Genomic DNA, 21,240 nt, shown 5'->3' on the forward strand with positions numbered 1-21,240 from the left:
CTATAAATGTATTCCCTCCATTACTGCCTTTCTCTATAATCACTCCATATTAGTGATGCTTTATTTCTTTGAATGGGTATTACACGTTTTTGCAAAAGTGAATGGATGTCAAAACAAAGACAATGTAGCAATAACAAAACCCCTTATGTCATAAGAACATGTCATAGTGGTGTAAAACTAAATGTCACATATTCAGGATATGCTAAACACACAGTGGCCCTAAAATGTGTAGATGTGTATGCTATTAAAAGGAAATAGCATAGTATGTGATAACAAAATATCAAAGTAAAGTAAGTCATAAAAGTATTTAATAAAGAAGGTAATCAAAGGTTATTTTGTATGTCATATAGAATTTGTAGTATATTTACTTGGAGTCATTTTTACCCTATAGTCTACTCTATGGTGCTGTCTAAGCTTTTTTCTTTCAAATTCATAATTCTCAAGCAATATTAGAGTAAGTGATGTACTGTCTCAAAAAGCATCCTTATACCTTAACCTGTGTTGCTAACTCTACCTAATGAACAGTGAAGCTGCTATGCACAGTATAGCAAGTAGCCGGTTCATACAGATGTCCACATATCTTATTTTTCTCTCCAACAACCTCCAGTTCAATGTCATCTAAAGTTCATGGTGCCTAATGTCCAGTGCTCTAATGAATCGCTGACTAATGCCCATGAAGTAGCCCTCATTTCCAGCACAAACCTATTATGCAAGCCTAATATGACTTGAGCCTGACATAGGGTCAATGTGGACAGAACAGACAGCGGAGGGCCAGTAGAATCTGCATTAAGATGCTTCTTATCCAGAATATAGCATACTTCAGAGTAAATCACTTTTGAATGAAGGACATACCGGTAAAGGTAACAATGAAAATATAACTTCCTTTTATTGGTAGTTGGCTTTGAGGTAGCTCATATGCTTTTTTACTCCAGCACATATCCACTCAGTGCTCATTGTTTCACTGTAGAGCAGCCACACTTTAAAATGCAGCATGCTGTAAAACTGATTGAGCGTGAAACTGTTGTTGTACTAGAGAGCGTGCATATTGAAAGTTAACAAAGTGGTAGTGGTGCTGGTGAAGACAAGCAGAGTTTTTGACTGAGTGACTCTTGTGCTGCTAAAGTAAAAATGTTGCTCCACATGTCAGCACTGTAATCACTGTGAGAGGTTTCCTACCTCGCTGTGGAAAAATCCATCATGAAGCGTTAGTTTGAACAAGACACATTCAAACAGTGATGACAAAACCACCAGTTTTCTCTACAGGCATCTGTACAAAGACTGGGATGTGAGGGAGTGGAGGTAGAAACAAGAACATGGTGTTACTGTTTGTTACATGCTCACTTTCTGCCACAGTCCTGGGGGAGGTTTTGTCTTTTTATGGTTATGACAGCTCTTTTTATCTAGAATAAATGGATGCTGCAAGACACTTACCGTTTTTAATCACTGATTAAATCACTGATTAAAAAAGGATTGATTATATTTGCTTAAATACAGTCAGATATTGTTATATTTACATATGCTTAAAGTAAACTGGAGTGGTGCTTTTGTTAAAAGCGTGTCAATTGTCAGATATTTTAATAACAACATTTAAGCTTATTGTGTTTATTGTTTAAAATTATTTTTCTATAGCTATACTAATTTATGTTTTTTATTTTTACAAATCTTGAAGCCTTTTATGTTCAATAAATACTTTGCAGTATTATGATGCATGAGCCATTCACATATAATACATACATTATTTACATGCATGCATTGCAGTATATTGTATATTAGTAAATGATGTGCATTTATTACGATGAAATACAAAACAATTCAGGATATAGGCTACGGCTAGTATAGTTGTAGTAGCATGAAAAGGTTCTTGGGTCGATGCTGCAGTCATTTCATTTCATTTCAAACCTTTATTTAACCAGATTGGTCCCATTGAGATCATAGATCTCTTTTTCAAGGGAGACCTGCAGCATATAGGTTCCACATGAAACATAAAACAATAAAGGACATCATACATTATATTTACAGGATACATTTACATAGTTAAACAGTGCCCTGTTTATACACAGGGTGGCGCTAGACAAGCAAAAACATTGTAGCTGAGCCATAGTAAATTATTCATGAGACCACCTACTGTTACTGTTACTGCTGTGCTCAGTCCCAGCAGAGGATTTTACTATCAAGCTTATTTGGAAGTCGGAAATATGCACCCTTTGCCATTAAGTTATTCATGTTACAAGAAGCTCAAACCGCTCTTCATCAGCAGAACTGATTTTACCAATATGGTAAGTATTCAACTATAGTTGTAAATAATCCAGAGTGGTTTACACAGAAGTTGCATGCAAAGCCAGAAGAGGTTATTGGGGCTGTTTATCACCACTGTATACTTAGAGAAGCTTTATTACTGTATAAACAGTTGTCTTAATGCGGTTTAGTCAAAGCCCTACTGAGTGTAGCATTATAAAAGAGATGTCATTGACAGTCGGTCATCCTTGTAATACCAAAAGAAGCTTCTGACGAGAAACTTTAATAACCTTTACATCTCCATCTCCTTTAGTTTGTTAAGTTAAAACAAAGAAATTCCCCTCATTTTCTGTCATTTTTACTAGCTGAAATTAGAAGAAACTAAGTGTGTGTGTGGGAAACACATTTGTGCCAAGCTTCTAAGTATGATCACTATTTATAAACTGAGTTCATATGGGCATTTGTCAACTAACAATGCTTTTTTTCACCTTTTTTTTAATGAACTGCATTAACAAACAATAATTGGTTACTGTAATTTAATGAGACACAAAATGTTAATTAGTCAATGCTATTTTTAACATTAATACATGCTATTTACACTGTGCAGAGTGTTACCTTTTTGATTAAATTAAATGCTATATATTCTTAGAGCCATTAAATCCAGTAAACCTGTGTTTGAATTTGCATAAGGCTAATATTTATTACAGTAAATGATACTTTGTTGTATGAGAGAGTATAGTACAAAGTTTACAGTAGGCTTTCATACTTCCAAACATATTAAATCATCAACCATTAAACAATGTAACATAGGCCTACTGGAAACCAAGATTACAGTAGAGCAGTATAGCGTAGGCTACTGTAAAGCAAATTCACTGTAATATTGAAGTTAAGGTACTGTAAATAGGTAGGCTGAAAATAATAATAATAATAATAATAATAATAATAATGTCTAACAGTGTGGATAAAACAAAAAAGGCTACACATTTAAAATATCCCCAATACCTGCTGTGTGTTGACTGAGAAGCTGTAAATAAATCCATGTAATTCACACACTGGAAGAACAGCGCCATCGTTTGTTGCTATGGAGAGAAGACCAGCTAGCATTAGCATTGCTTATAACTGTTACGTCCATTTTGTTTAGCTTAGCTTGTTTAGCTTAACTGTGCAGCAGAGATGGATGACGGTGACGAGCCGCCGATTGTCCTCTCTCACAACACTTCTTTAAGCTCTAAGTCGGGAGGGGACAAAATGTTTTCCCTAAAGAAGTGGAATGCTGTGGCAATGTGGAGCTGGGACGTTGAGTGTGATACGTGTGCCATTTGCCGGGTACAAGTGATGGGTGAGTACGAGGAACCGACGCTGTTGGTCGGCTAGCCTAGCCTCGAACACCGGGCTGGTGGAGCTAACGTGGCTAATATCAGCATTAGTACCCGAAGTAACAGGACCAGCGCCTCTGTAACATGTTTTTTCTTTGTTTACAGACGCTTGTCTCCGATGTCAGGCGGAAAACAAACAAGAGGACTGTGTTGGTAAGACTATAGGCTTTAAAATATGTTACAGCTGTGTTTTAATCACCAAACAAATCCATAGATGGCAGGTCGATCCAACAAGCTAACATTAGCTAGTTGGTCGGAGCTGTCAAAAATAACATACTAAAGCAGCTGGTCGTTTCATGTCATTTCAATGATTGACATTACCCTAAATTTGCATATATTATCATTGTTTTGTTTGGGTGACGCACATTATATAGTTAATAATAGTAGGCATATTGCCAACAGATATTTAACTCAAGATCTATATGTAAGATGCACACACATTACAAAAGCATTTGCTGACCAGTTAATATCATTGTAATTTATAGTTATAATAATTGAATATGTTAATACGAAGAGGAAACAAAGATCTAAACATTTGAAAATAAACAGTACAAGTTCAATTAAGGTATAAACCAAAGATGTAAGATGTTATTGAAAATGAATAAACTATATCTACACAGGAATGCAGTTAATATGCTTTCTTATTGACTAGTGTACATCTATATTAATACACCATTGATATACCATTAATTAGTGTCATGTTCACTTGTTTGATTGTACTGAAGCATCACCTAGATGCCAAAGATTGTGCCTTTTTGTGAAGAGATTGAGATAAAACACAAATGTAAGCACCTGCACTTTGAAAGGAAGTTAGTTTTCACCATTCACTATTAAATAAATAAAAAAGTTGTACTTTTATATTCTGTGTGACTAACTCATTAATTGTCTTTCCCAATTTCTTCTATCTTCTTCATCTCTCAGTTGTATGGGGAGAGTGCAACCACTCCTTCCATAACTGTTGCATGTCCCTTTGGGTGAAGCAGAACAATCGCTGTCCCCTCTGCCAGCAGGACTGGGTGGTTCAGAGAATTGGCAAATAACTCCAGGCTGTCTGGATCTTCTGGAGACACCTGTGTGCACCTAAAAGTGGTTTGAGACTTGACAATGATCACTGCAGCGTCCTGTGCAGAAAGCCACTGACCCTGGTGACTGTCCTCCTACCTATCAATGCATGTTCCAGTTGTCCCAGTGTCTAAGGAGGACGATGGACAAAATAAAATGGTGCAGACTCTTTGGTCACTGATTGGTGGATGTGGCTGGAGGAATCATGAAGAGGTGGATGAACCTTGTTTCAGTGTTTGGTCACATGTTAGCTTTATGTTATTGTCTGTGGTGGTGTCGAGCACATCCTGAACATGTGACTTTAAAAAAATAAAATAACTGTGTATAGCTGTAAACATGTATTTGTTCATCCAGTAATTCAGGATTGGTAAATAATTCCTATAAACAAGTGGAAACATGGTAAATGGTAGTTTACATTTATTATTATTGATAATTTAACACTGCTTGTCTTTAGAAAGCATTTATTATTTTAGATGGTTTGCCTCTTATTGAAAACATATTTATATTCTTGAATGATTCAAATGATCAGTCACAAAAAAATATTAGACTCAGCTGATGTGCTGGAGCTATAGACCCATCAGACCTAGATTTAAATGTGCCAATGCTATAAAACAATCGGCCTTTAAAAGTATGAATATCTTAAACATTATCTTTGGAGTTCACAATGATTTAGCATTCCCCAAACATTAATGTCTAGTTAAAGAATGGATTATACAATCCCTAAGTAACCCTTTATTGCTATAAGTACCTTGGCAGTCTGAGTGAGCTACCTGGAAGGCGGCCATGCTAACTCTAACACTTGTTAAACATGTATAAGGAGGTTGGCCTTGTTCCAGTCAGGCTCAACTCCCGTAGACAGTCAAGTACTTTTCGGCTTAGATGGTGATGAATCAGCAATACAAATTATATATAATAAGTAACACTTTGAATGGAGTCATTTACCACATTTCTTCGATCAAGCACAATTGACCTCAAGTGTATTTGAATGGCCAACTTGTAACATATTTTGTCATGCTTTTTAAAAAAAACGTTTTCCTTGAGTAATATATATGAATACCTCTTCCATCACTACAAAGCAGTTGTAAAGTCCAGCCAGGATTTTACATATTTATTTGAGCAAATACAAAAACACATGATAAACAAACATGATAAAATGTTTTGTTTTCTGCAGTCACACTCATGCGGAACATATCAGTGTTCCCTCTGCAGTTGCAGTGTCAAGGAACATTGTTAGACAGGGAGACTGAACAGGATAATTCACTTAGACATGAGCCTAATGAGGGGAAGGTCATTGCCACAAACAACCATCATTCGAGGAAGTGAAAAATAAGCACTCCCTTCGCTTTCATCTTCTGTCAAAATGCCACATAAAGGACCCTTATTGTGATTTGACAAAAAGTACTATGGCTGCAACTAATGATTATTTTCATTATTATATATTCTGCCATTTATTATATAATGTCTCAGTCTATTAAACTTAGGAAAACCATTTCTTAAAGCCCAAGGGGGTGTACCTAAAAACCTCTGCTAATATATATGATTACCTATAATGTTAGACAAGGAAACATATTTATTATCTTTCTGACGATTGACCAATCAATTATTCACTAAATGCTGTAATTAGTATTGACACATTGCTTTAATACAACAGAAATAAAGTACTCAGCCATAATCGCTTGATTATGCAATAAACACTACATAACTACTTTCCTAAAGTGCATAATATAAAATAATACTAAATCTGTGAGGTGTGGATTTAATTATTGATAAGACGAATGCATGCAGAGGTAGATTTGACCATATAATGCATTATTTGACACAACCTTAGAAAACCTTGAAAAATGTCAGCTTTGCAATTGTAATGTCCAACCATTTGTGCAGGTGTTCATGTTATTTTGTCCAAATCCTCTGTAGGCGGTAGTGTGTTAGAAACAGAAAGAATAGTGTCATTTGTAATTATCTTAAACATAAAATGACTACAATAAATCTTGATGAGTGCATCATTCAATTGCGGTGTATGCCAGTGATGTGGCTGAATGCGGAGGGAAAATAAAAAGGTGTACCTTTCATGCTGCTGATGCTGAAAAGATTTGTTATTTTGAGCATCAGAGCTGTACAGCTTTCACTCCCATGAGAGCTACATTAAAAGTCTGTGAGGAAAATTAATATCTTAGGCTGCTTACTTAACTAATTAGGACTAATTCAGTATCCGTAATCCCCCACCCTTTCACCTATAATAAGCGAAGAAGTGAGCATACTTCACATATTATACTCATCTCAGTGGCTTCTTTATCTCATAACAAGCTAAAATCACTCATTATTTGTTACGGTCAGGATCTGCCACATCAGCGTGTCATGCTGGCAGCCCAATTACTGCACACAGTTACTTTGGATCTCCTAAAAATAGACAGGCCTAAAGCCTCTTAAGTTCAGACCAGATAAGTTGCTTTCTCTTAGTGGCGTCTACAAATACGCATGCAAAGACACTCAGCTGATGGCAAATCCCCAAGAATAGTACTACTTTTAATGCTACAAGAGGATAGGCACAAGCGGTAGAGGATGTTCAGCATGAAGGTGCTTCAGGTGCTTAGTTGTGCCTGGAACCTGCAGATGATTGAGCTGCATGTGTAGTTGATCATGTAGGCTATGTGACAGCATACAATCCAAAATGGATACCCTGCCTGGACTGGACAACTTGGTGGCCAACACGGCCTACCTGAAGGCTCAGAATATCAATCATGATAAGCTCAGAGATCAGTGGATATCTCTGTCGCTGCCCAAACTAAAGATGTCCTCCGATCTCCAGGCTTCAGTGGGGAGGAATTACGAGTCACTGTGTGAGCAACAGCCCATTGGGAAGAAGTTGTTCCAGCAGTTTCTCCTGGCCTCTAACTCGCAGTACATGGTCGCCACTGAGTTCCTGCAGGAGCTTAGTGACTGGAGCTTTGCTGAAAAAGAAGCCAGAGAGAAGGTCAAACAGAGAATCCTTGCTAAGTTTTTTCAGCCCGGGTCCAGGAGTTTTCTCTCATACTTTACAGGAGAGGCAGCTGGAATATGCAAGGGCTTATCAATCCAAAAATTTGATGAGGTGATGTTGGACAAGTTACGAGAAGCCACAAGAGACTTGCTGAGGGGCAAACCGTTCGTGGAGTATCTGGATAGCCCTTTTTTTTATAAGTTCTTGCAGTGGAAGGAGTACGAGAAGCAGAAAATCAATGACAGATACTTTTATGAGTTTAGGACTTTGGGAAAAGGTGGTTTTGGTGAGGTAAGTTCAACAAATCCAAGCATCTTATTTTTGAACATGTATATAGAATGGCCATTGTTAAGTCAAAGTTGCATTGTCTTACTTTTTTAAATCCCAGTAAAATTATCAGAAACAAATTTAAGGATGCCACAGTAACAGTTATAACATTGAATGTGCCTCTGTCTTGCAGGTGTGTGCAGTGCAGGTCAAACACACAGGCCAGATGTACGCCTGCAAGAAGCTGGATAAGAGGTGCTTGAAGAAGAAAGGTTGCGAGAGGCTTGCCCTTCTGGAGAAGCGGATCCTGGAACAGGTCAACAGCCTCTTCATTGTGAACCTAGTTTACGCCTACGACAACAAGAACCACCTGTGCCTGGTCATGGACCTTATGAATGGAGGAGACCTACATTTCCACATATACGAGCTTGGGGAGCGGGGTATGTGTATGGAGCGTGTTGTTTACTACGTCGCCCAGATAACCACTGGGATTCTTCACCTGCACACTTTGGACATAGTGTACCGGGACATGAAGCCTGAGAACGTGCTTCTGGATGCCAAAGGACAGTGTCGGCTGTCAGACCTGGGATTGGCTATGGAGCTACCAAAGAACAAAAAGGTTTGCCAGAAGGTAGGTGTGGTGACGTGTCCCAGATTAACCTGCAGTGCTCACCATCATACATTGACACTGTAGTGCCCTGTACAAAGCCTTTATTAGGTTTGTGCGACACAACATAATCTCCATCCTAATCAAACTGTTAATATATAGAATATTTGCTTGGTTTTCTCATTCGTTTATCAATATTTGCTATACTACTTCACTGCATAATTGTTCCCCCACCAATACAAGCAGTTTACCGGAAATAGATATGATTATTCCTATTCCTGCTCTGACGTCTGACAGACAGCATGACTCAACCTAATCTGATTAAAAGGGCCTGACCTCCTCCCAGTTGGACGCTACACTGGCTGATCACAGCAAATGTATGGAGGACTGAGCAGAGCCTGTTAGAATTAGCTGGTTAATCTGTGCTCTACTAGTACCAGATATGGCTTCCACGTGTCTGTCTAAGGAGATGAGTCAGGAGATTCTCAGCAGGCTTCACTCACAACAGAGGAGATACAGAGTGAACAATAATGCCCACTGATCTGATTGATGCTGTTATGCAACATTTTTTAATGCAACAGTGTCTTATTGTTTCACATTGTATGATTCTGTCTGTATGTTTTGTTTCCAAACTAAAACTCTACACAGAATAATACAAAAAATGTCTTTGCAGGAGAGTGATACATATTTTAAAGTCACTAAAACAGATGTAAATGTTACCGTCTGATGTGTTGGATCGCAGTTAGCTTTAAAGCTAATTTTCATCTGCACACGGCACTTGTGTAACCTGTTGTTAAATATTTCTCTTTCAGTGTGCATACAATGCTACAGGTCATAGCAGTTGTTCCTCAGTTTGCCTGAGACTCCTCATCACCAGTTTTATCTTCAAATAATATTTAAGGTTTGAATAAAAATGCAAAGATTACATAAAAGTCCAAGTAGAAATATGTTCTGTAGGCCCCAGCGCCCCGAAAACAAAGGTTTATGTTTATGAGATCTCCCTCATCCTACTTTCTCTCCCCCCTGTTTGTGTTCTCAGGCTGGTACGACTGGTTACATGGCCCCTGAGATCCTAAAGAGGGAGGCCTATCGCACATCTGTGGACTGGTGGTCTCTGGGCTGCACCATCTATGAGATGCTGGCTGCCCGTTTGCCTTTTAAAGACTTTAGGGAAAAGGTGCAGAATGAGGAGGTGACTCGACGCACTCTGGAGGATGACTGCAAGTTCGAACACAAAAACTTTAATGATTCCTCCAAAGATCTCATCAGATGCTTTCTTAAGAAGAAGCCGGTGCATCGCCTTGGGTGCCGGTCAGTGAAAGCTTCACATTTCTAAAGCCCTAGTTTATTATCATATTAGGTTGGATAAGGCGCCATGGAACAAATCATCAGTCAAGGAAATTCAAAATGTCACTTCTTCGGCAGCAGTAAAAACATACGCTGTTGGTTCAATACAGTCTTTGAATAAATAAGAGTAGCCTATTGCTAGTAATAACCTCCAAGTCACAACCCTGGATGAATTCAAAAGGGAAACAAATAAACATACAGAAGGAAATGAATGTACCTCAGTTCAAACCACTGCAGCCAGAGCACAGACAACAACAAGCCCCATATCCCCTTCTCTACATTTATGGAGAATTTTGTTTTCAAAATGACATCAAAAAATTAAGTTGTACAGTTCAGAAAGCTGAAGTGTTAAGTTTGCTTAGAAATGCTTTTGTGCTTTTGACTGTGCAAATTATATTTTTTACAGACTGAAAAAGCTTGAAAAAAGAGAAAACTATTGTGTTGTTGAGGTTCATAAAAACAACTGGCTTCCAGGCACCAAAAGGTGATTCGTAGCAGCCAATGCACTTCTATAATGTTGGACGTTTAAGTAAAACATGAAAAAGTTATTGACAATTAATCATCTTTTATTAATTTTCTGTGTAAATAAAAAAACAAAATGTTTCGTTAAATAAAACAATTTGTAATACAAACACAGAAAGTGTACGCTACATAAAAACAAGCTCATAGTTTCCAAAAAATACTCATTATTTTTTTATTTGCCAACAAATCAGAATTTCCACCAATCGTGAAGCTATTGCTTGCCTTCAGGCTTTACTACGAATACTGTGTGGAAATCAGGCACATGTCAATTTCCATGTACCACTGGTTCTTCAGTAATTATGTGTATTCATCAACGTTAAATCGAACTGCCTTTAATTTAAGAAGATATTATTTTGTTATACTTACGTAGTTTCATCTTGTAGTTTTCCCCTTCTAGCAGGATGTTGTTTTGCCCTTTGGCCACCCAGTCTGACTGAGGGCTGCCTGTATAAGGTTGTCCTAATCCAACAGGTGCAACAAATAAACTAATTAAACTAACAGTAGACTAGAGTGAGGGTCTAATCAAGCCAGTTAAGTAAAAACACCTGTGGGGTTGTAACTTGGGTGGTAAGGATTCAAAGGCTTTATTGTCATATGCACAGATGCAACAGTGTAGAAATGGCAATTCAAATCTTAGGTCCCGAGCTCCTCCAACAATGCAACATAACATATATATAGGACATAAAACAATAAAACTAATTAAAAAATAAAAATAGTACAGATTATGTTGCAAGAAATGCAGATGATGTAAACTGTGTACATGTCAGAAATAAATAAAGCAATAGGCTTAATAGTGCAGAGAATGTCGTATTTGACCAAGTAAATGCTTCTCTTTTAGAATCTGTATTCTATTGTTCTTTTCTAGTTTGTTTTAAGTGGATTTGTCTGTCCTGCAACTCTGTTAAGAATGGAAATGTATAAATAAATTAAAAGAGACATGTACAGTATATTAAGCTGTATGTTATTGTTCTATAATGCAGTTTTGTTCACTTTAAATGAACTATCCAAACACTTTTATTGCCCAGGTTAATACCTTCGCCTTCCTACTGCTTTTATAACCTTCTTTCCCCACTCTAATCATTACATTTCTTTTCTTTCTTTTAAGCAATGGCAATGACGATCCACGGGACCATGTGTTTTTCAAGAGCATCAATTTCAGCCGTCTGGAGGCCGGGCTGGTTGATCCGCCATGGGTGCCAAAATCCAACGTGGTCTACGCCAAGGACACAAATCGTTTACTGGAATCCTCCGTCGTCGAAGACATTCAGTTTGAGCAAAGGGATGAGGAATTCTTCAAGATGTTCAGCACAGGAGCAGTCTCCATCCAATGGCAGAAGGAAATGATCAACAGTGGTGTGTTTGATCATCTGAACGACAAAGAAAATAACTGTAATGACTATAACAACGAGTCCAGCATGTGCAATATTTTGTGAGAATTTGATCAACTGAGCATATTTATAAAACACAAATGTCCTTTAGTTTTATTTATTTAAAAAATCCAAAGTGCCTGGTTTAATACCAAATAAAGTAGCTCAGGTATAACAGACACTTGCCTTTTTCACAAATCTGTGTTCTTCTTCCTAAAGAGGAGTTATTTTGAAGCCACAGCCAAACCTGATGGGACCTCTGTTGCATGGGTCAAATAAAACCACAGTTCTTGTGTTCATGCCCAGATGCAAACACACGCTGACATTGTACTGCTGCTTTATAATTTGCTCTCTATTTTGATGAGTCAGCAGTGCATGCATAGTTTCCATTACATCACTCAGCCATTTTGGCAGGTCCTAAGTGTTTACATGTGTCTGTAAACAAGCTTTATAGTGGTTGTTGGTCACTGAATAGCAGTAGGATTATTATCAGTATTTGCAGTAATGTGCCAGATATATTACACGGACATAAATTCCATGAATGCCTTTTTGCTCATGTGAGTGGACGGTGTAATGCAACCTCAGTGAAGTCTCTCCGTTGCAGAAGTTCACCACTAAGAGCCGCTAGACACCCATCAAGTGGGACTGTTCATCATCCCCATTATTCTGCCTGTGCTGCTGAGGTATTTACAAGCACTGCATGACTTGTTCAGCTTTTACAAGGGGATGCAGGGAGACACATTGTCGTTGTTTTCCTCCAGAAAAATACACTGCATTTTTTGTCTTTTACAAGGCAATACCAACCCCCGTTATTACCCCCCAAACCCAGCCTGTGTTTACAAGCTACAGTACACACAACCTAAGAAAAATAGATGTTTACACGTACTTCATAAAACATAGCAACAACATTTATTTTGCTTTTACACATGCTAAGTTCTTGTAGGTGATGTGGACTGTTTTTCCAACTACATGGCGAGCTTCTCGTTCCATGTTGATGTTAATTGTTAAAGTATTAATCCCTTGATGATTACATGAGAAACTCAGGATATTACTTTTAGGTGTTTTTTCAGGTATGTTTGCCTTTATTTGATAGTGAGCGTAGAGAGGAAATAAAGGGTGACTAAATCCCCTGGCAATCCTCAATATGCGGGACATATTCAATATCATATCCTAGACCTTCTGCTACCAGGATGCCCAAGGTGTCTTTTTCTGAATTACAGTATATTTGACATTTTACCTCTGTTTTACTTCGTTCCGGTCCTTGAGTCTTATATGAAGCTGTACCGTGTCAGTGCATAACAGTGCCAATTGTAGTTTGTAATATTTAGTTGTGATTTTAAAACGATGACTTGAAATGTTCTAATATTCTGTGACCTTTTGTCAAATAATGATTATATACCTTTTAAAGCCATGCATGTGTTTTTCTAGCAATGTTTCATGCTTCATTTGATTAGACATTCAAGCAGGTTGACAGCAATTCTCATGATTTGTGATGACAAAAAAACTAAGCAAATTTCTTTCTAATCTTTTTTTTTACTTTTGTTGCAAATAAGTCTTTAAAAGGATGATATTTTCAAAGATATGCAGTTATTTTGATCCTCTTGTTGCTTATCTCAAGGCACACATGTCATCTCTCATCATGTATCCAAACAGTGTCTTATAGTAACCATTACATTTATATTTACAACATAATGCCACCTCATTATTTGATTCAGAGTGCATCATTCGTCACTCAGTGTATCCAAAACCTCAGACACATTGAAGTAATGAGGGACACATAAACATGTGTTGTGCTAATTCCTGCGAGGGGTGACCTTACAGGGCTGAGAAGTGGTTCCGTTCACGCTCAACTGTCATGAGATTAGAGGGTGGTTCAGATGGAAATCCAAGACGCAACCTGATCATCGGCGGCTGCGAGAGGCAGAGTGGGGAGTCCACTGCGGACGACGTGACGACAAGACAAACTCGGGAGAAGGTCTCCAGGAACATGTTTTTACCAGGTGCCTACAAGCCTCTTCCAGGGATTAGTTCCCCAAGAGTCAACGCTGTAACTGCTGCCCTCCAATTCACAGAGTGCATGAGCTACTATGCAACACACACACACACACACACACACACACACACACACACACACACACACACACACACACACACACACACACACACACACACTTCAGATCAGATCAAGAGTTTGAAAGTAGTGACAGACTATAAGGGACAGGTTACAGAGTCTTGGAGCTGATATGGACTTGGATTCAGTCCAGACGGGCTGCCGTGCCAACTGTCAGTCATATTACACCGCTAACAAAGAATGCCATAAGTAACAGCTAATTAAATCAAACTGGGTACACTCTTAGAAACTAACACCACCCCACAGCTTATATTTCAGTTTCCGTGTCACACTGTGGAATAATTTGCTTTAGTACTGACTTCTAAAGCACTTCTCTCATTCACTGACATACAAACACACACACGCAGATGTCCACACAATCCCAGATGCCAAAACCCGCTCGGTCAGTCACCCCTTAGGCAACATGTTGTACTGTAATTAAAGTACATTAACACATTCACCACAACAGTTTTTTTCCCTTCAGGATGAGAGGTTTTAGAGAGTTTCCCTCATACAGTATTCTGTATCATTATATCCCTCTCCCTTCGTTTGATGTGCTGATCTTCAATCACCCTGCAGTGGAGGGGTGAGGAACATCAGAAAGCTTTACACTCCGGCAAACTCGGGTTTCAGGATGCTGTAACTTTTTGAACTTTAAGCTGTTTCCATGGGATTTTCAACTTGTGGGGGAGAATCTTATTTCTTGTGACAGGTGACCGGAGAGATTTGACAGAGTGCTGATCACGGAAATGGCTAAACTGAAAGTTAGGAAGTAGGATGGTAGTTTTAAAAGTTTGGTGTAGTCCCAATGTGTATAGTTGCCAGGGAATATGTGGAAAGATTTTAAAGTGATTTAACTAATTTAAAAAAGGTAATAGTCCAGTGAGTAAGTCAGTCTAGCCAACAAATAATGGACAAATGGCTGAAATTGGCACCAAAATATATCTTTGTGCTTCTATTTACCTCCATGTGGTGGCTTATCATTTCTTATGATGGTTTCAGTATGCTGTAATAATTGTACCTGCCCCTAGTTTTTCTGTGTCATTTTGGTACAGCACATTGAACAGTTATGGAAACCTTTATGGAATTAACATAAAGTGATATAATTTAGATTTAAAACCATATTTTTACACAGTTTCTCTCCAAAACACAAAGGCAATAAGACTGTCTTAGTTGATATTGTGCTATTTTTTTATGGAGTGTAGTTATCCTTCGTAGCCCTAAACCCAGTTGGTTTACACAGTACAGGGAAATATATTCCCTATTTGGGCTCATTGGCAGCTTTCCTTAGTTGAAAGAAAAATAAATATTAAAGTCGGAACATGCGATTGAATGACATAGACAAATGACTTTTGCAGCGACCAAAACATGGTTCAGTGATACGACAAGGGCGAAGATTGTGGTACTGTGTATGCAGGTATGGATGTGTTTGTGTGTGTGTGTGTGTGTGTGTGTGTGTGTGTGTGTGTGTGTGTGTGTGTGTGTGTGTGTGTGCGTGTGTGCGTGCGTGCGTGCGTGCGTGCGGGCGTGCGTGCGTGCGTGCGTGCGTGCGTGCGTGCGTGTGTGTGTGTGTGTGTGTGAGATCAGGCTCTATCCATGACGTTGTCCAGCCCCTGGCAGTGGAAAGGGTCTGAGGTCTGACTGCCATGGAAACTGCCCATTGGGCCTCGGTGGGGAAGAAAATCATACACACACACACACACACACACACACACACACACACACACACACACACACACACTCTGTTTCTGTTGGATGGCTCTGCAGGAATTCACTTATTTGTGGAAATGTTAAGAATTCAAGCAATGAAGCTTAAAAACTGAACGTTAACCAAAAACTAAACACTTCCTGAGCGGTCGTGGGGTCACGCTGGTAGCTAAGTAAAACATCGCTCTTCTTACTTCTAATATATCTAAATTTTTGTGTCATAAAATGGCATGCAAATGAACACTATTTAAATAATTTGAAAACGTATTATAAACACAAAGAAAACACATTAGCAGTGGGTATGAGACAGCGTGGAACAACCCTCCTCTTCCTCCTTCAATCTCTCTCCCACATGGCTGGCTCTCACTTTCCCTCAGTACACAATGGCCTCTCTGTTCCGACTGTTTAACCATTTTCTCACCTATCCTAAATGCTCACACTCTCACAGACACACCCTTGTGCACACACAAATAGACACAAATCAATTTTCATGTTTAGATCATATCAGACACACTACTTGCAAATACAGACACACATTCACAGCCAAAAAAGGGGAAAAGCAGCGATATTGCTGGTGTGATACCATCCTGAGGATGCCAGGGCTGTGCTGAAGTGTGGCACATGCCTTTGATGTGAATCCAGAGCATGGGCATGTAACAAACGCAGATACCAAATTACACCCTGTCCTGCTTTGATCTCTAAAGCCCCATGCCTGCTTCTACATAAGATGTGTGTGTGTGTGTGTGTGTGTGTGTGTGTGTGTGTGTGTGTGTGTGTGTGTGTGTGTCCCAAATCCAAACCATCCCTGGATATCTGGGGTGTTTCTATACAGCTGCTAATGGATGAAATATTACAGACAAATCTGTTATTGAGTAAAGTTGGGTTTGAAGTAGGCAACGAGAAAATAAAACTTCTCTTCACACTCTGACCAAACTATGTGGTATTTCCTCACAGGTACTCTGCACACCAATGACTCATATGGCAAAAAGTACACACCTTGCCCCCTTTTACATTTATTATGGACCAAATATCAGTTTTTAGCAGAAGGTCTGGAGAGTTTTCAGCCTGGCATCTCCGCTTTTTTCAGATGATGTCATTATCCTGGTTTCACAAGCCGGAAAATGTGCCCCACTTGAGGCGAGAAGCCGCTGCCCCAAGTGTCGAAATGTAGGTACAGTACCTCACATTTTGTTATGTCAAATATCTCCAGACATTATGGTGTGCTCCACAGAAGAAAACAAGAAGATAATCCTGGTAGAACTCACAAGGCCATTGCTGATAAAGGATCTAGTAGTATCAACGTCTAGGGCTGGTTTGCAGAAATGCAAGAATGGTTGTATGTTATAGGTATAAAAACAAGTATAATTGTTGCAATTGGTTGGCTCACAAATGAAAAGATTTTAGATTTGGAGATATTTATAGAAAATGCGTGGCAGCTAAGGTGACTTTATTTATATAGCACAATTCAGACACAAGGCCATTCAAAGTGATTTACAAAGGCAATGACACATAAAACTGTTAAAAACAAAAGTTAGGGAACACTTTATAATCTCTTTGCAAATTATAAACCCCAACAAGGAAGTTTGTTTCTCAATTTGTTTTATTCGAGTGTCTGTTTGACACTGGAAAGTCTTCCGGTTTGATTTTTATGAAACTTGGTGCAGGGTGTATCTGTAGCATGAGCCAGGAAGAACCAACTAAAATCAGGAGCGGATCCTAATCTCAGGGTGGATTCACACTCACATCTTAGAGAACTCATCCCCTGAAGTTTTGAGCCTGTGAGCTACAAAAAGGAAAATATGTCTTTTCCCCGATTAGGTCAGTTGCACTTCCCTGCAGTATCAGTACTGCTGTTCCCAAAGGCTCTGGACACCGACGGGAAGGGAAAGATTGATGTATCTCTGTAAATGGAGCAGAGAGGAGAGTCAGAGGCAGATGAGCGTCATTTAAACTCCTTTGCTGCAACTGGAGGGTGTCATCGAATAAGTGTTACATGGCTAAAATCAAACAATGTGTTGCCACCAACAATAAATGAATTGAAGAATATTGATAATGTTATCAGGTCCAAATGACAATGATCCAATGCTCTGCAGTGCTACACATACTTCAAGTACTGCAGTCTAATTAAACACTGGGTAAAACTTGTATCTAATAAGCTTAAAACTATGTGTGTTTATGAGAAAAGATTTTAAATGTTGGTTCCAAGATAGATAATACGGTTTAAACACTCTCTGGACGTGGCTTCCTCAGCGATACTACGTCTTATTTTGACAGGCAGTACTACTTCTGGCTGTTTCACGTTGCAGGCCATCTCTTGGCATTTAAAACCCAACTGAGCTCAAGTAACGGCGGCCATAACTTAACTGTTGAGAATGCTTTCAGGGGTAACACGCCTCAAATCTATAAACTCCACACTGTAACCTTATATTCCTTATTTTTATCTGCAGCGAATGGCGTTTAATACTCACGATGGATTAATGGGCTTTATCTTGTGATGATCATGAGGATGTGGTGGCGCACACACACATTTTCCAGCATAAAACATTCACACACTGCCACCAGATGTTTCTTGACATGGTCCACTGTGACGCCAGGACATTTGTTTATCTCTGCATGCGTAGTTAACTCTCCATCCCCTGAACAACAGAGCGATGCACGTTTCCACTGCAACTCTTTTCCACTCACTCTTTTACAAGTCCACCACAATAACACAATGGATAGAAATATTAATCAGTGCACCTTTATTACCAGTGATCACTCCTTTTTCTTGCACACAATGATACAAAATCATAATTGGAAGACATATAATCAGACTGAAATCACAATACTTTGCTAAAGGGTGACACTGACCTGTCACTTGTCACACATCTGCTCTCTGGCCTGAAACACCACCAGGGAACCATCGCATTTCTAAATGACTGCTTTAACAGACGTGCTGTGGCAAAAGTGCCATCAAAAGGAACATTTACTAGTGCTGTTGTGTACTTGGTATTTATTATACTCTATGTGTATGTTTAAGCCTCTTTCTCACAGGTGTTTTTTGTATTACTTACTTCACTAGTCCTACAATAAAGTATATATATTCAAATTAGATAAAAAAGCATTACAACTGTCCTGCATCTCATGACTCTATCAATCACATTGACAGTCCAATCTACCACTGAATAACAATTATTCATCACAAATCAATTTTACCTTCAATTGTACTCAATTTAATATGTTGGATATTTTCAAGGTTTTGCTTTCATTTTTGTTGAAAAAAAGTATTAATCCAGTGTACATCTGTTCCTTCTTGCTTACACAAAATCCACTATGCAAATTAAATTGCGATACAACTCAGACATGTGTAATTAGTGTGGTTTATTATAACTTGGGTTTTATTTTTGGGGCACCTGTTCTATTGGTAACGTTAGAATTACAATTGTACAATAAAATTACATCTGTTACACCTTTTATTTTTTAAAAGGTGGGCCTGCACAATCGTCTGTTTATGAGCCTGACTGACATGCTTTAACCATCTTTGTAGTAGATCTAATTTTATCTCCAAAAGAAGGTTCTCTTACTCACCAAAGTCTCCAGATTGACTATAGCCCCACTCTGGCATCGTGGTAAGGTTAATTAACAATGGGGTCTAACATACAGACTTAAAAGACTCCCTCTATACCTTCAGAAATGTATTTTGCTATTAAAATGATATCAATAACAACTTCTCTCCTCGTGTTTCTTTGTTAATCTCCCCTGTTTGAAATTCACTTCCTTGCTCCAAAGGTGAGAGTTCTACAAACAGCTGCTCTGGGTCACATGCTTTGTGAGATTGTTAACACATAATAAGCGCACACACTCTTGTAAACATCAAAGTGTGACGATTTTATTCTTTTCCACTGTCGATGCAATGTCCCCTCTGTTGTTGCTTTGAACACATATACCATTGTTACTCTGCTGGTGTGAGGAACATTTCTTAGAAGATGTGGGTACACACACACACATAATACACATACGCACTTAAAACACACTCACACACACACACATATATACAGCCAAAGCATGTCTGAAAAGAGCCCTTTGATGGTGCGGCCCTCACTCCTCATTTGCCGTTTGAGTTGGCATTGGCAGAGTTCTCCTGAGGTCCACGTCACACACACACTCACTCACACACACACACACACACACACCACACACACACACACACACACACACACACACACACACACACACACACACACACACACACACACACACACACCACACACACACACACACACACACACACACACACACACACACACACACCACACACACACACACACACACACACACACACACACACACACACACACACACACACACACACACACACACACACACACACACACACACACACACACACACACACAGCCCTGAAAGCTTCATGGAGCCTGCAGGGAGTCAAACTGCTCTCACCTGTTGTCTCTGGCAGCCTAAGAGGGGACGATTAGCGCCCAGCACTGACAATATGCTCTTTGTTCCCCTCTTTCACTCACTCTCCCTCTCTGCCATCTCATACTCGCAGTCTGTCACTTCTGCCACTTCTCATTTCTCCCTCTGCCCGGCCTTCTGTCTTCCTCTGTTTCTACCTCTCAATGTCTCTCTGTCACTCTTTGTCTCTGCATCCATCTAGCTCGCTTACTATTTCTGTCTCCCTCCCCTCTTTTCCCTCGCGCTCTCTGTCTCTATCCGCCTCCAATGCCCTTGTGGCCATGCGAGCAGTGTGTGGAAAACAGTTGAGCACTTTATCACAGATCATCGAGGTAATCCCTCGCAAATACGCTCCGTGTTGGCGCTGCGCACATGTGCTGCAGAGGTCTCGTCACTTGACCAGTCACAGCGACCAAGGCCAGATTTAACTCGTTTTGCTTTGCACCAATATCAAGACTTGGAGGTCAAATGTTTTAAACATTAGTATTGATGTACAGGATGAATTCAGCTCCAGAAAAATGTGTGGTTGGCAGCACATGTTCCATTCTGAATGCATTAGCATGTATTAGTGAGGCCCGGTCATCCTTGACTGGCATGTGGGTGAGAGGGTGTAACAGCAGTGCGTGTGTCCCAGCACAGAGGTCGCACACAGCCCAATGTGACATTTCCACAAGCTGGGTCACAGATGTACAGCTGTATAAATGGCCTTTATGACTGGAAGGGAAGTCCTCTGTGAGATGTAGGGAAGCCAAACTATAGTTCCTCCTTACATTGAAAACATAGTGGACAGTGACCTGTTTGTGTTAAAGAGAGAGACATTTACCCTAAATTACAGTTATATTAAAGGGGACCTATAGCGTTTTTTTCCTGAATTGTGTTATATAGGTTTGTGTGCATGTAAATGCTCTGCAAAGGCTAAAATCCCAAAGTTCCCTCCAGAGGGAGTTTCTCTCCCACACACTCCCCCGCTGCCTGAAACTTCTCCATTGGACTCCTTGGTTTACTTACATGACATAGTGACATCACTATGTAACTCTTCTTTTGGCTAGCACTCCTACAAATTGTGCGTGACAGGCTAAGTGGCGGGGCATCTCTAAGTAATTAACCAATCACATCAGAGGCGGCCAGCTAACCAATCAGAGCAGACTGGGCTCTGGTTTCAGACAGAGGGTGAAAAGAGGTGCTGCAGAACAGGCTGTTACAGAAAA

At 39.4% G+C, this 21,240-nt stretch overlaps 2 protein-coding genes across 2 annotated transcripts; both read left to right on the forward strand.

Moving 5' to 3' along the window:
* The first annotated feature begins 3,368 nt into the window (after positions 1-3,368).
* rnf7 (ring finger protein 7) lies at positions 3,369-5,008 on the forward strand. Its single transcript, XM_034114930.1, has 3 exons — positions 3,369-3,574; positions 3,717-3,764; positions 4,533-5,008. The coding sequence occupies exons 1-3, from the start codon at positions 3,409-3,411 to the stop codon at positions 4,649-4,651; spliced, it is 333 nt and encodes a 110-aa protein (XP_033970821.1). The 5' UTR covers positions 3,369-3,408; the 3' UTR covers positions 4,652-5,008.
* A 2,333-nt stretch (positions 5,009-7,341) lies between these two features.
* On the forward strand, positions 7,342-11,826 carry grk7b (G protein-coupled receptor kinase 7b). The gene is made up of 4 exons (XM_034115370.1): positions 7,342-7,941; positions 8,111-8,548; positions 9,564-9,835; positions 11,499-11,826. The coding sequence occupies exons 1-4, from the start codon at positions 7,342-7,344 to the stop codon at positions 11,824-11,826; spliced, it is 1,638 nt and encodes a 545-aa protein (XP_033971261.1).
* The last annotated feature ends 9,414 nt before the right edge of the window (positions 11,827-21,240 follow it).

This window comes from Trematomus bernacchii, unplaced genomic scaffold (genome assembly GCF_902827165.1).
Source record: "Trematomus bernacchii unplaced genomic scaffold, fTreBer1.1, whole genome shotgun sequence".
Taxonomy (NCBI): domain Eukaryota; kingdom Metazoa; phylum Chordata; class Actinopteri; order Perciformes; family Nototheniidae; genus Trematomus; species Trematomus bernacchii.

Coding starts and splice junctions, on each gene's coding strand:
- grk7b (XM_034115370.1), top strand. CDS start 7,342: ATGGATACCCTGCCTGGACTGGACAACTTGGTGGCCAACACGGCCTAC. Junction 7,942..8,110: donor GAAAAGGTGGTTTTGGTGAG/GTAAGTTCAACA, acceptor TCTGTCTTGCAG/GTGTGTGCAGTGCAGGTCAA. Junction 9,836..11,498: donor GTGCATCGCCTTGGGTGCCG/GTCAGTGAAAGC, acceptor CTTTCTTTTAAG/CAATGGCAATGACGATCCAC.
- rnf7 (XM_034114930.1), top strand. CDS start 3,409: ATGGATGACGGTGACGAGCCGCCGATTGTCCTCTCTCACAACACTTCT. Junction 3,575..3,716: donor TTGCCGGGTACAAGTGATGG/GTGAGTACGAGG, acceptor CTTTGTTTACAG/ACGCTTGTCTCCGATGTCAG. Junction 3,765..4,532: donor CAAACAAGAGGACTGTGTTG/GTAAGACTATAG, acceptor TTCATCTCTCAG/TTGTATGGGGAGAGTGCAAC.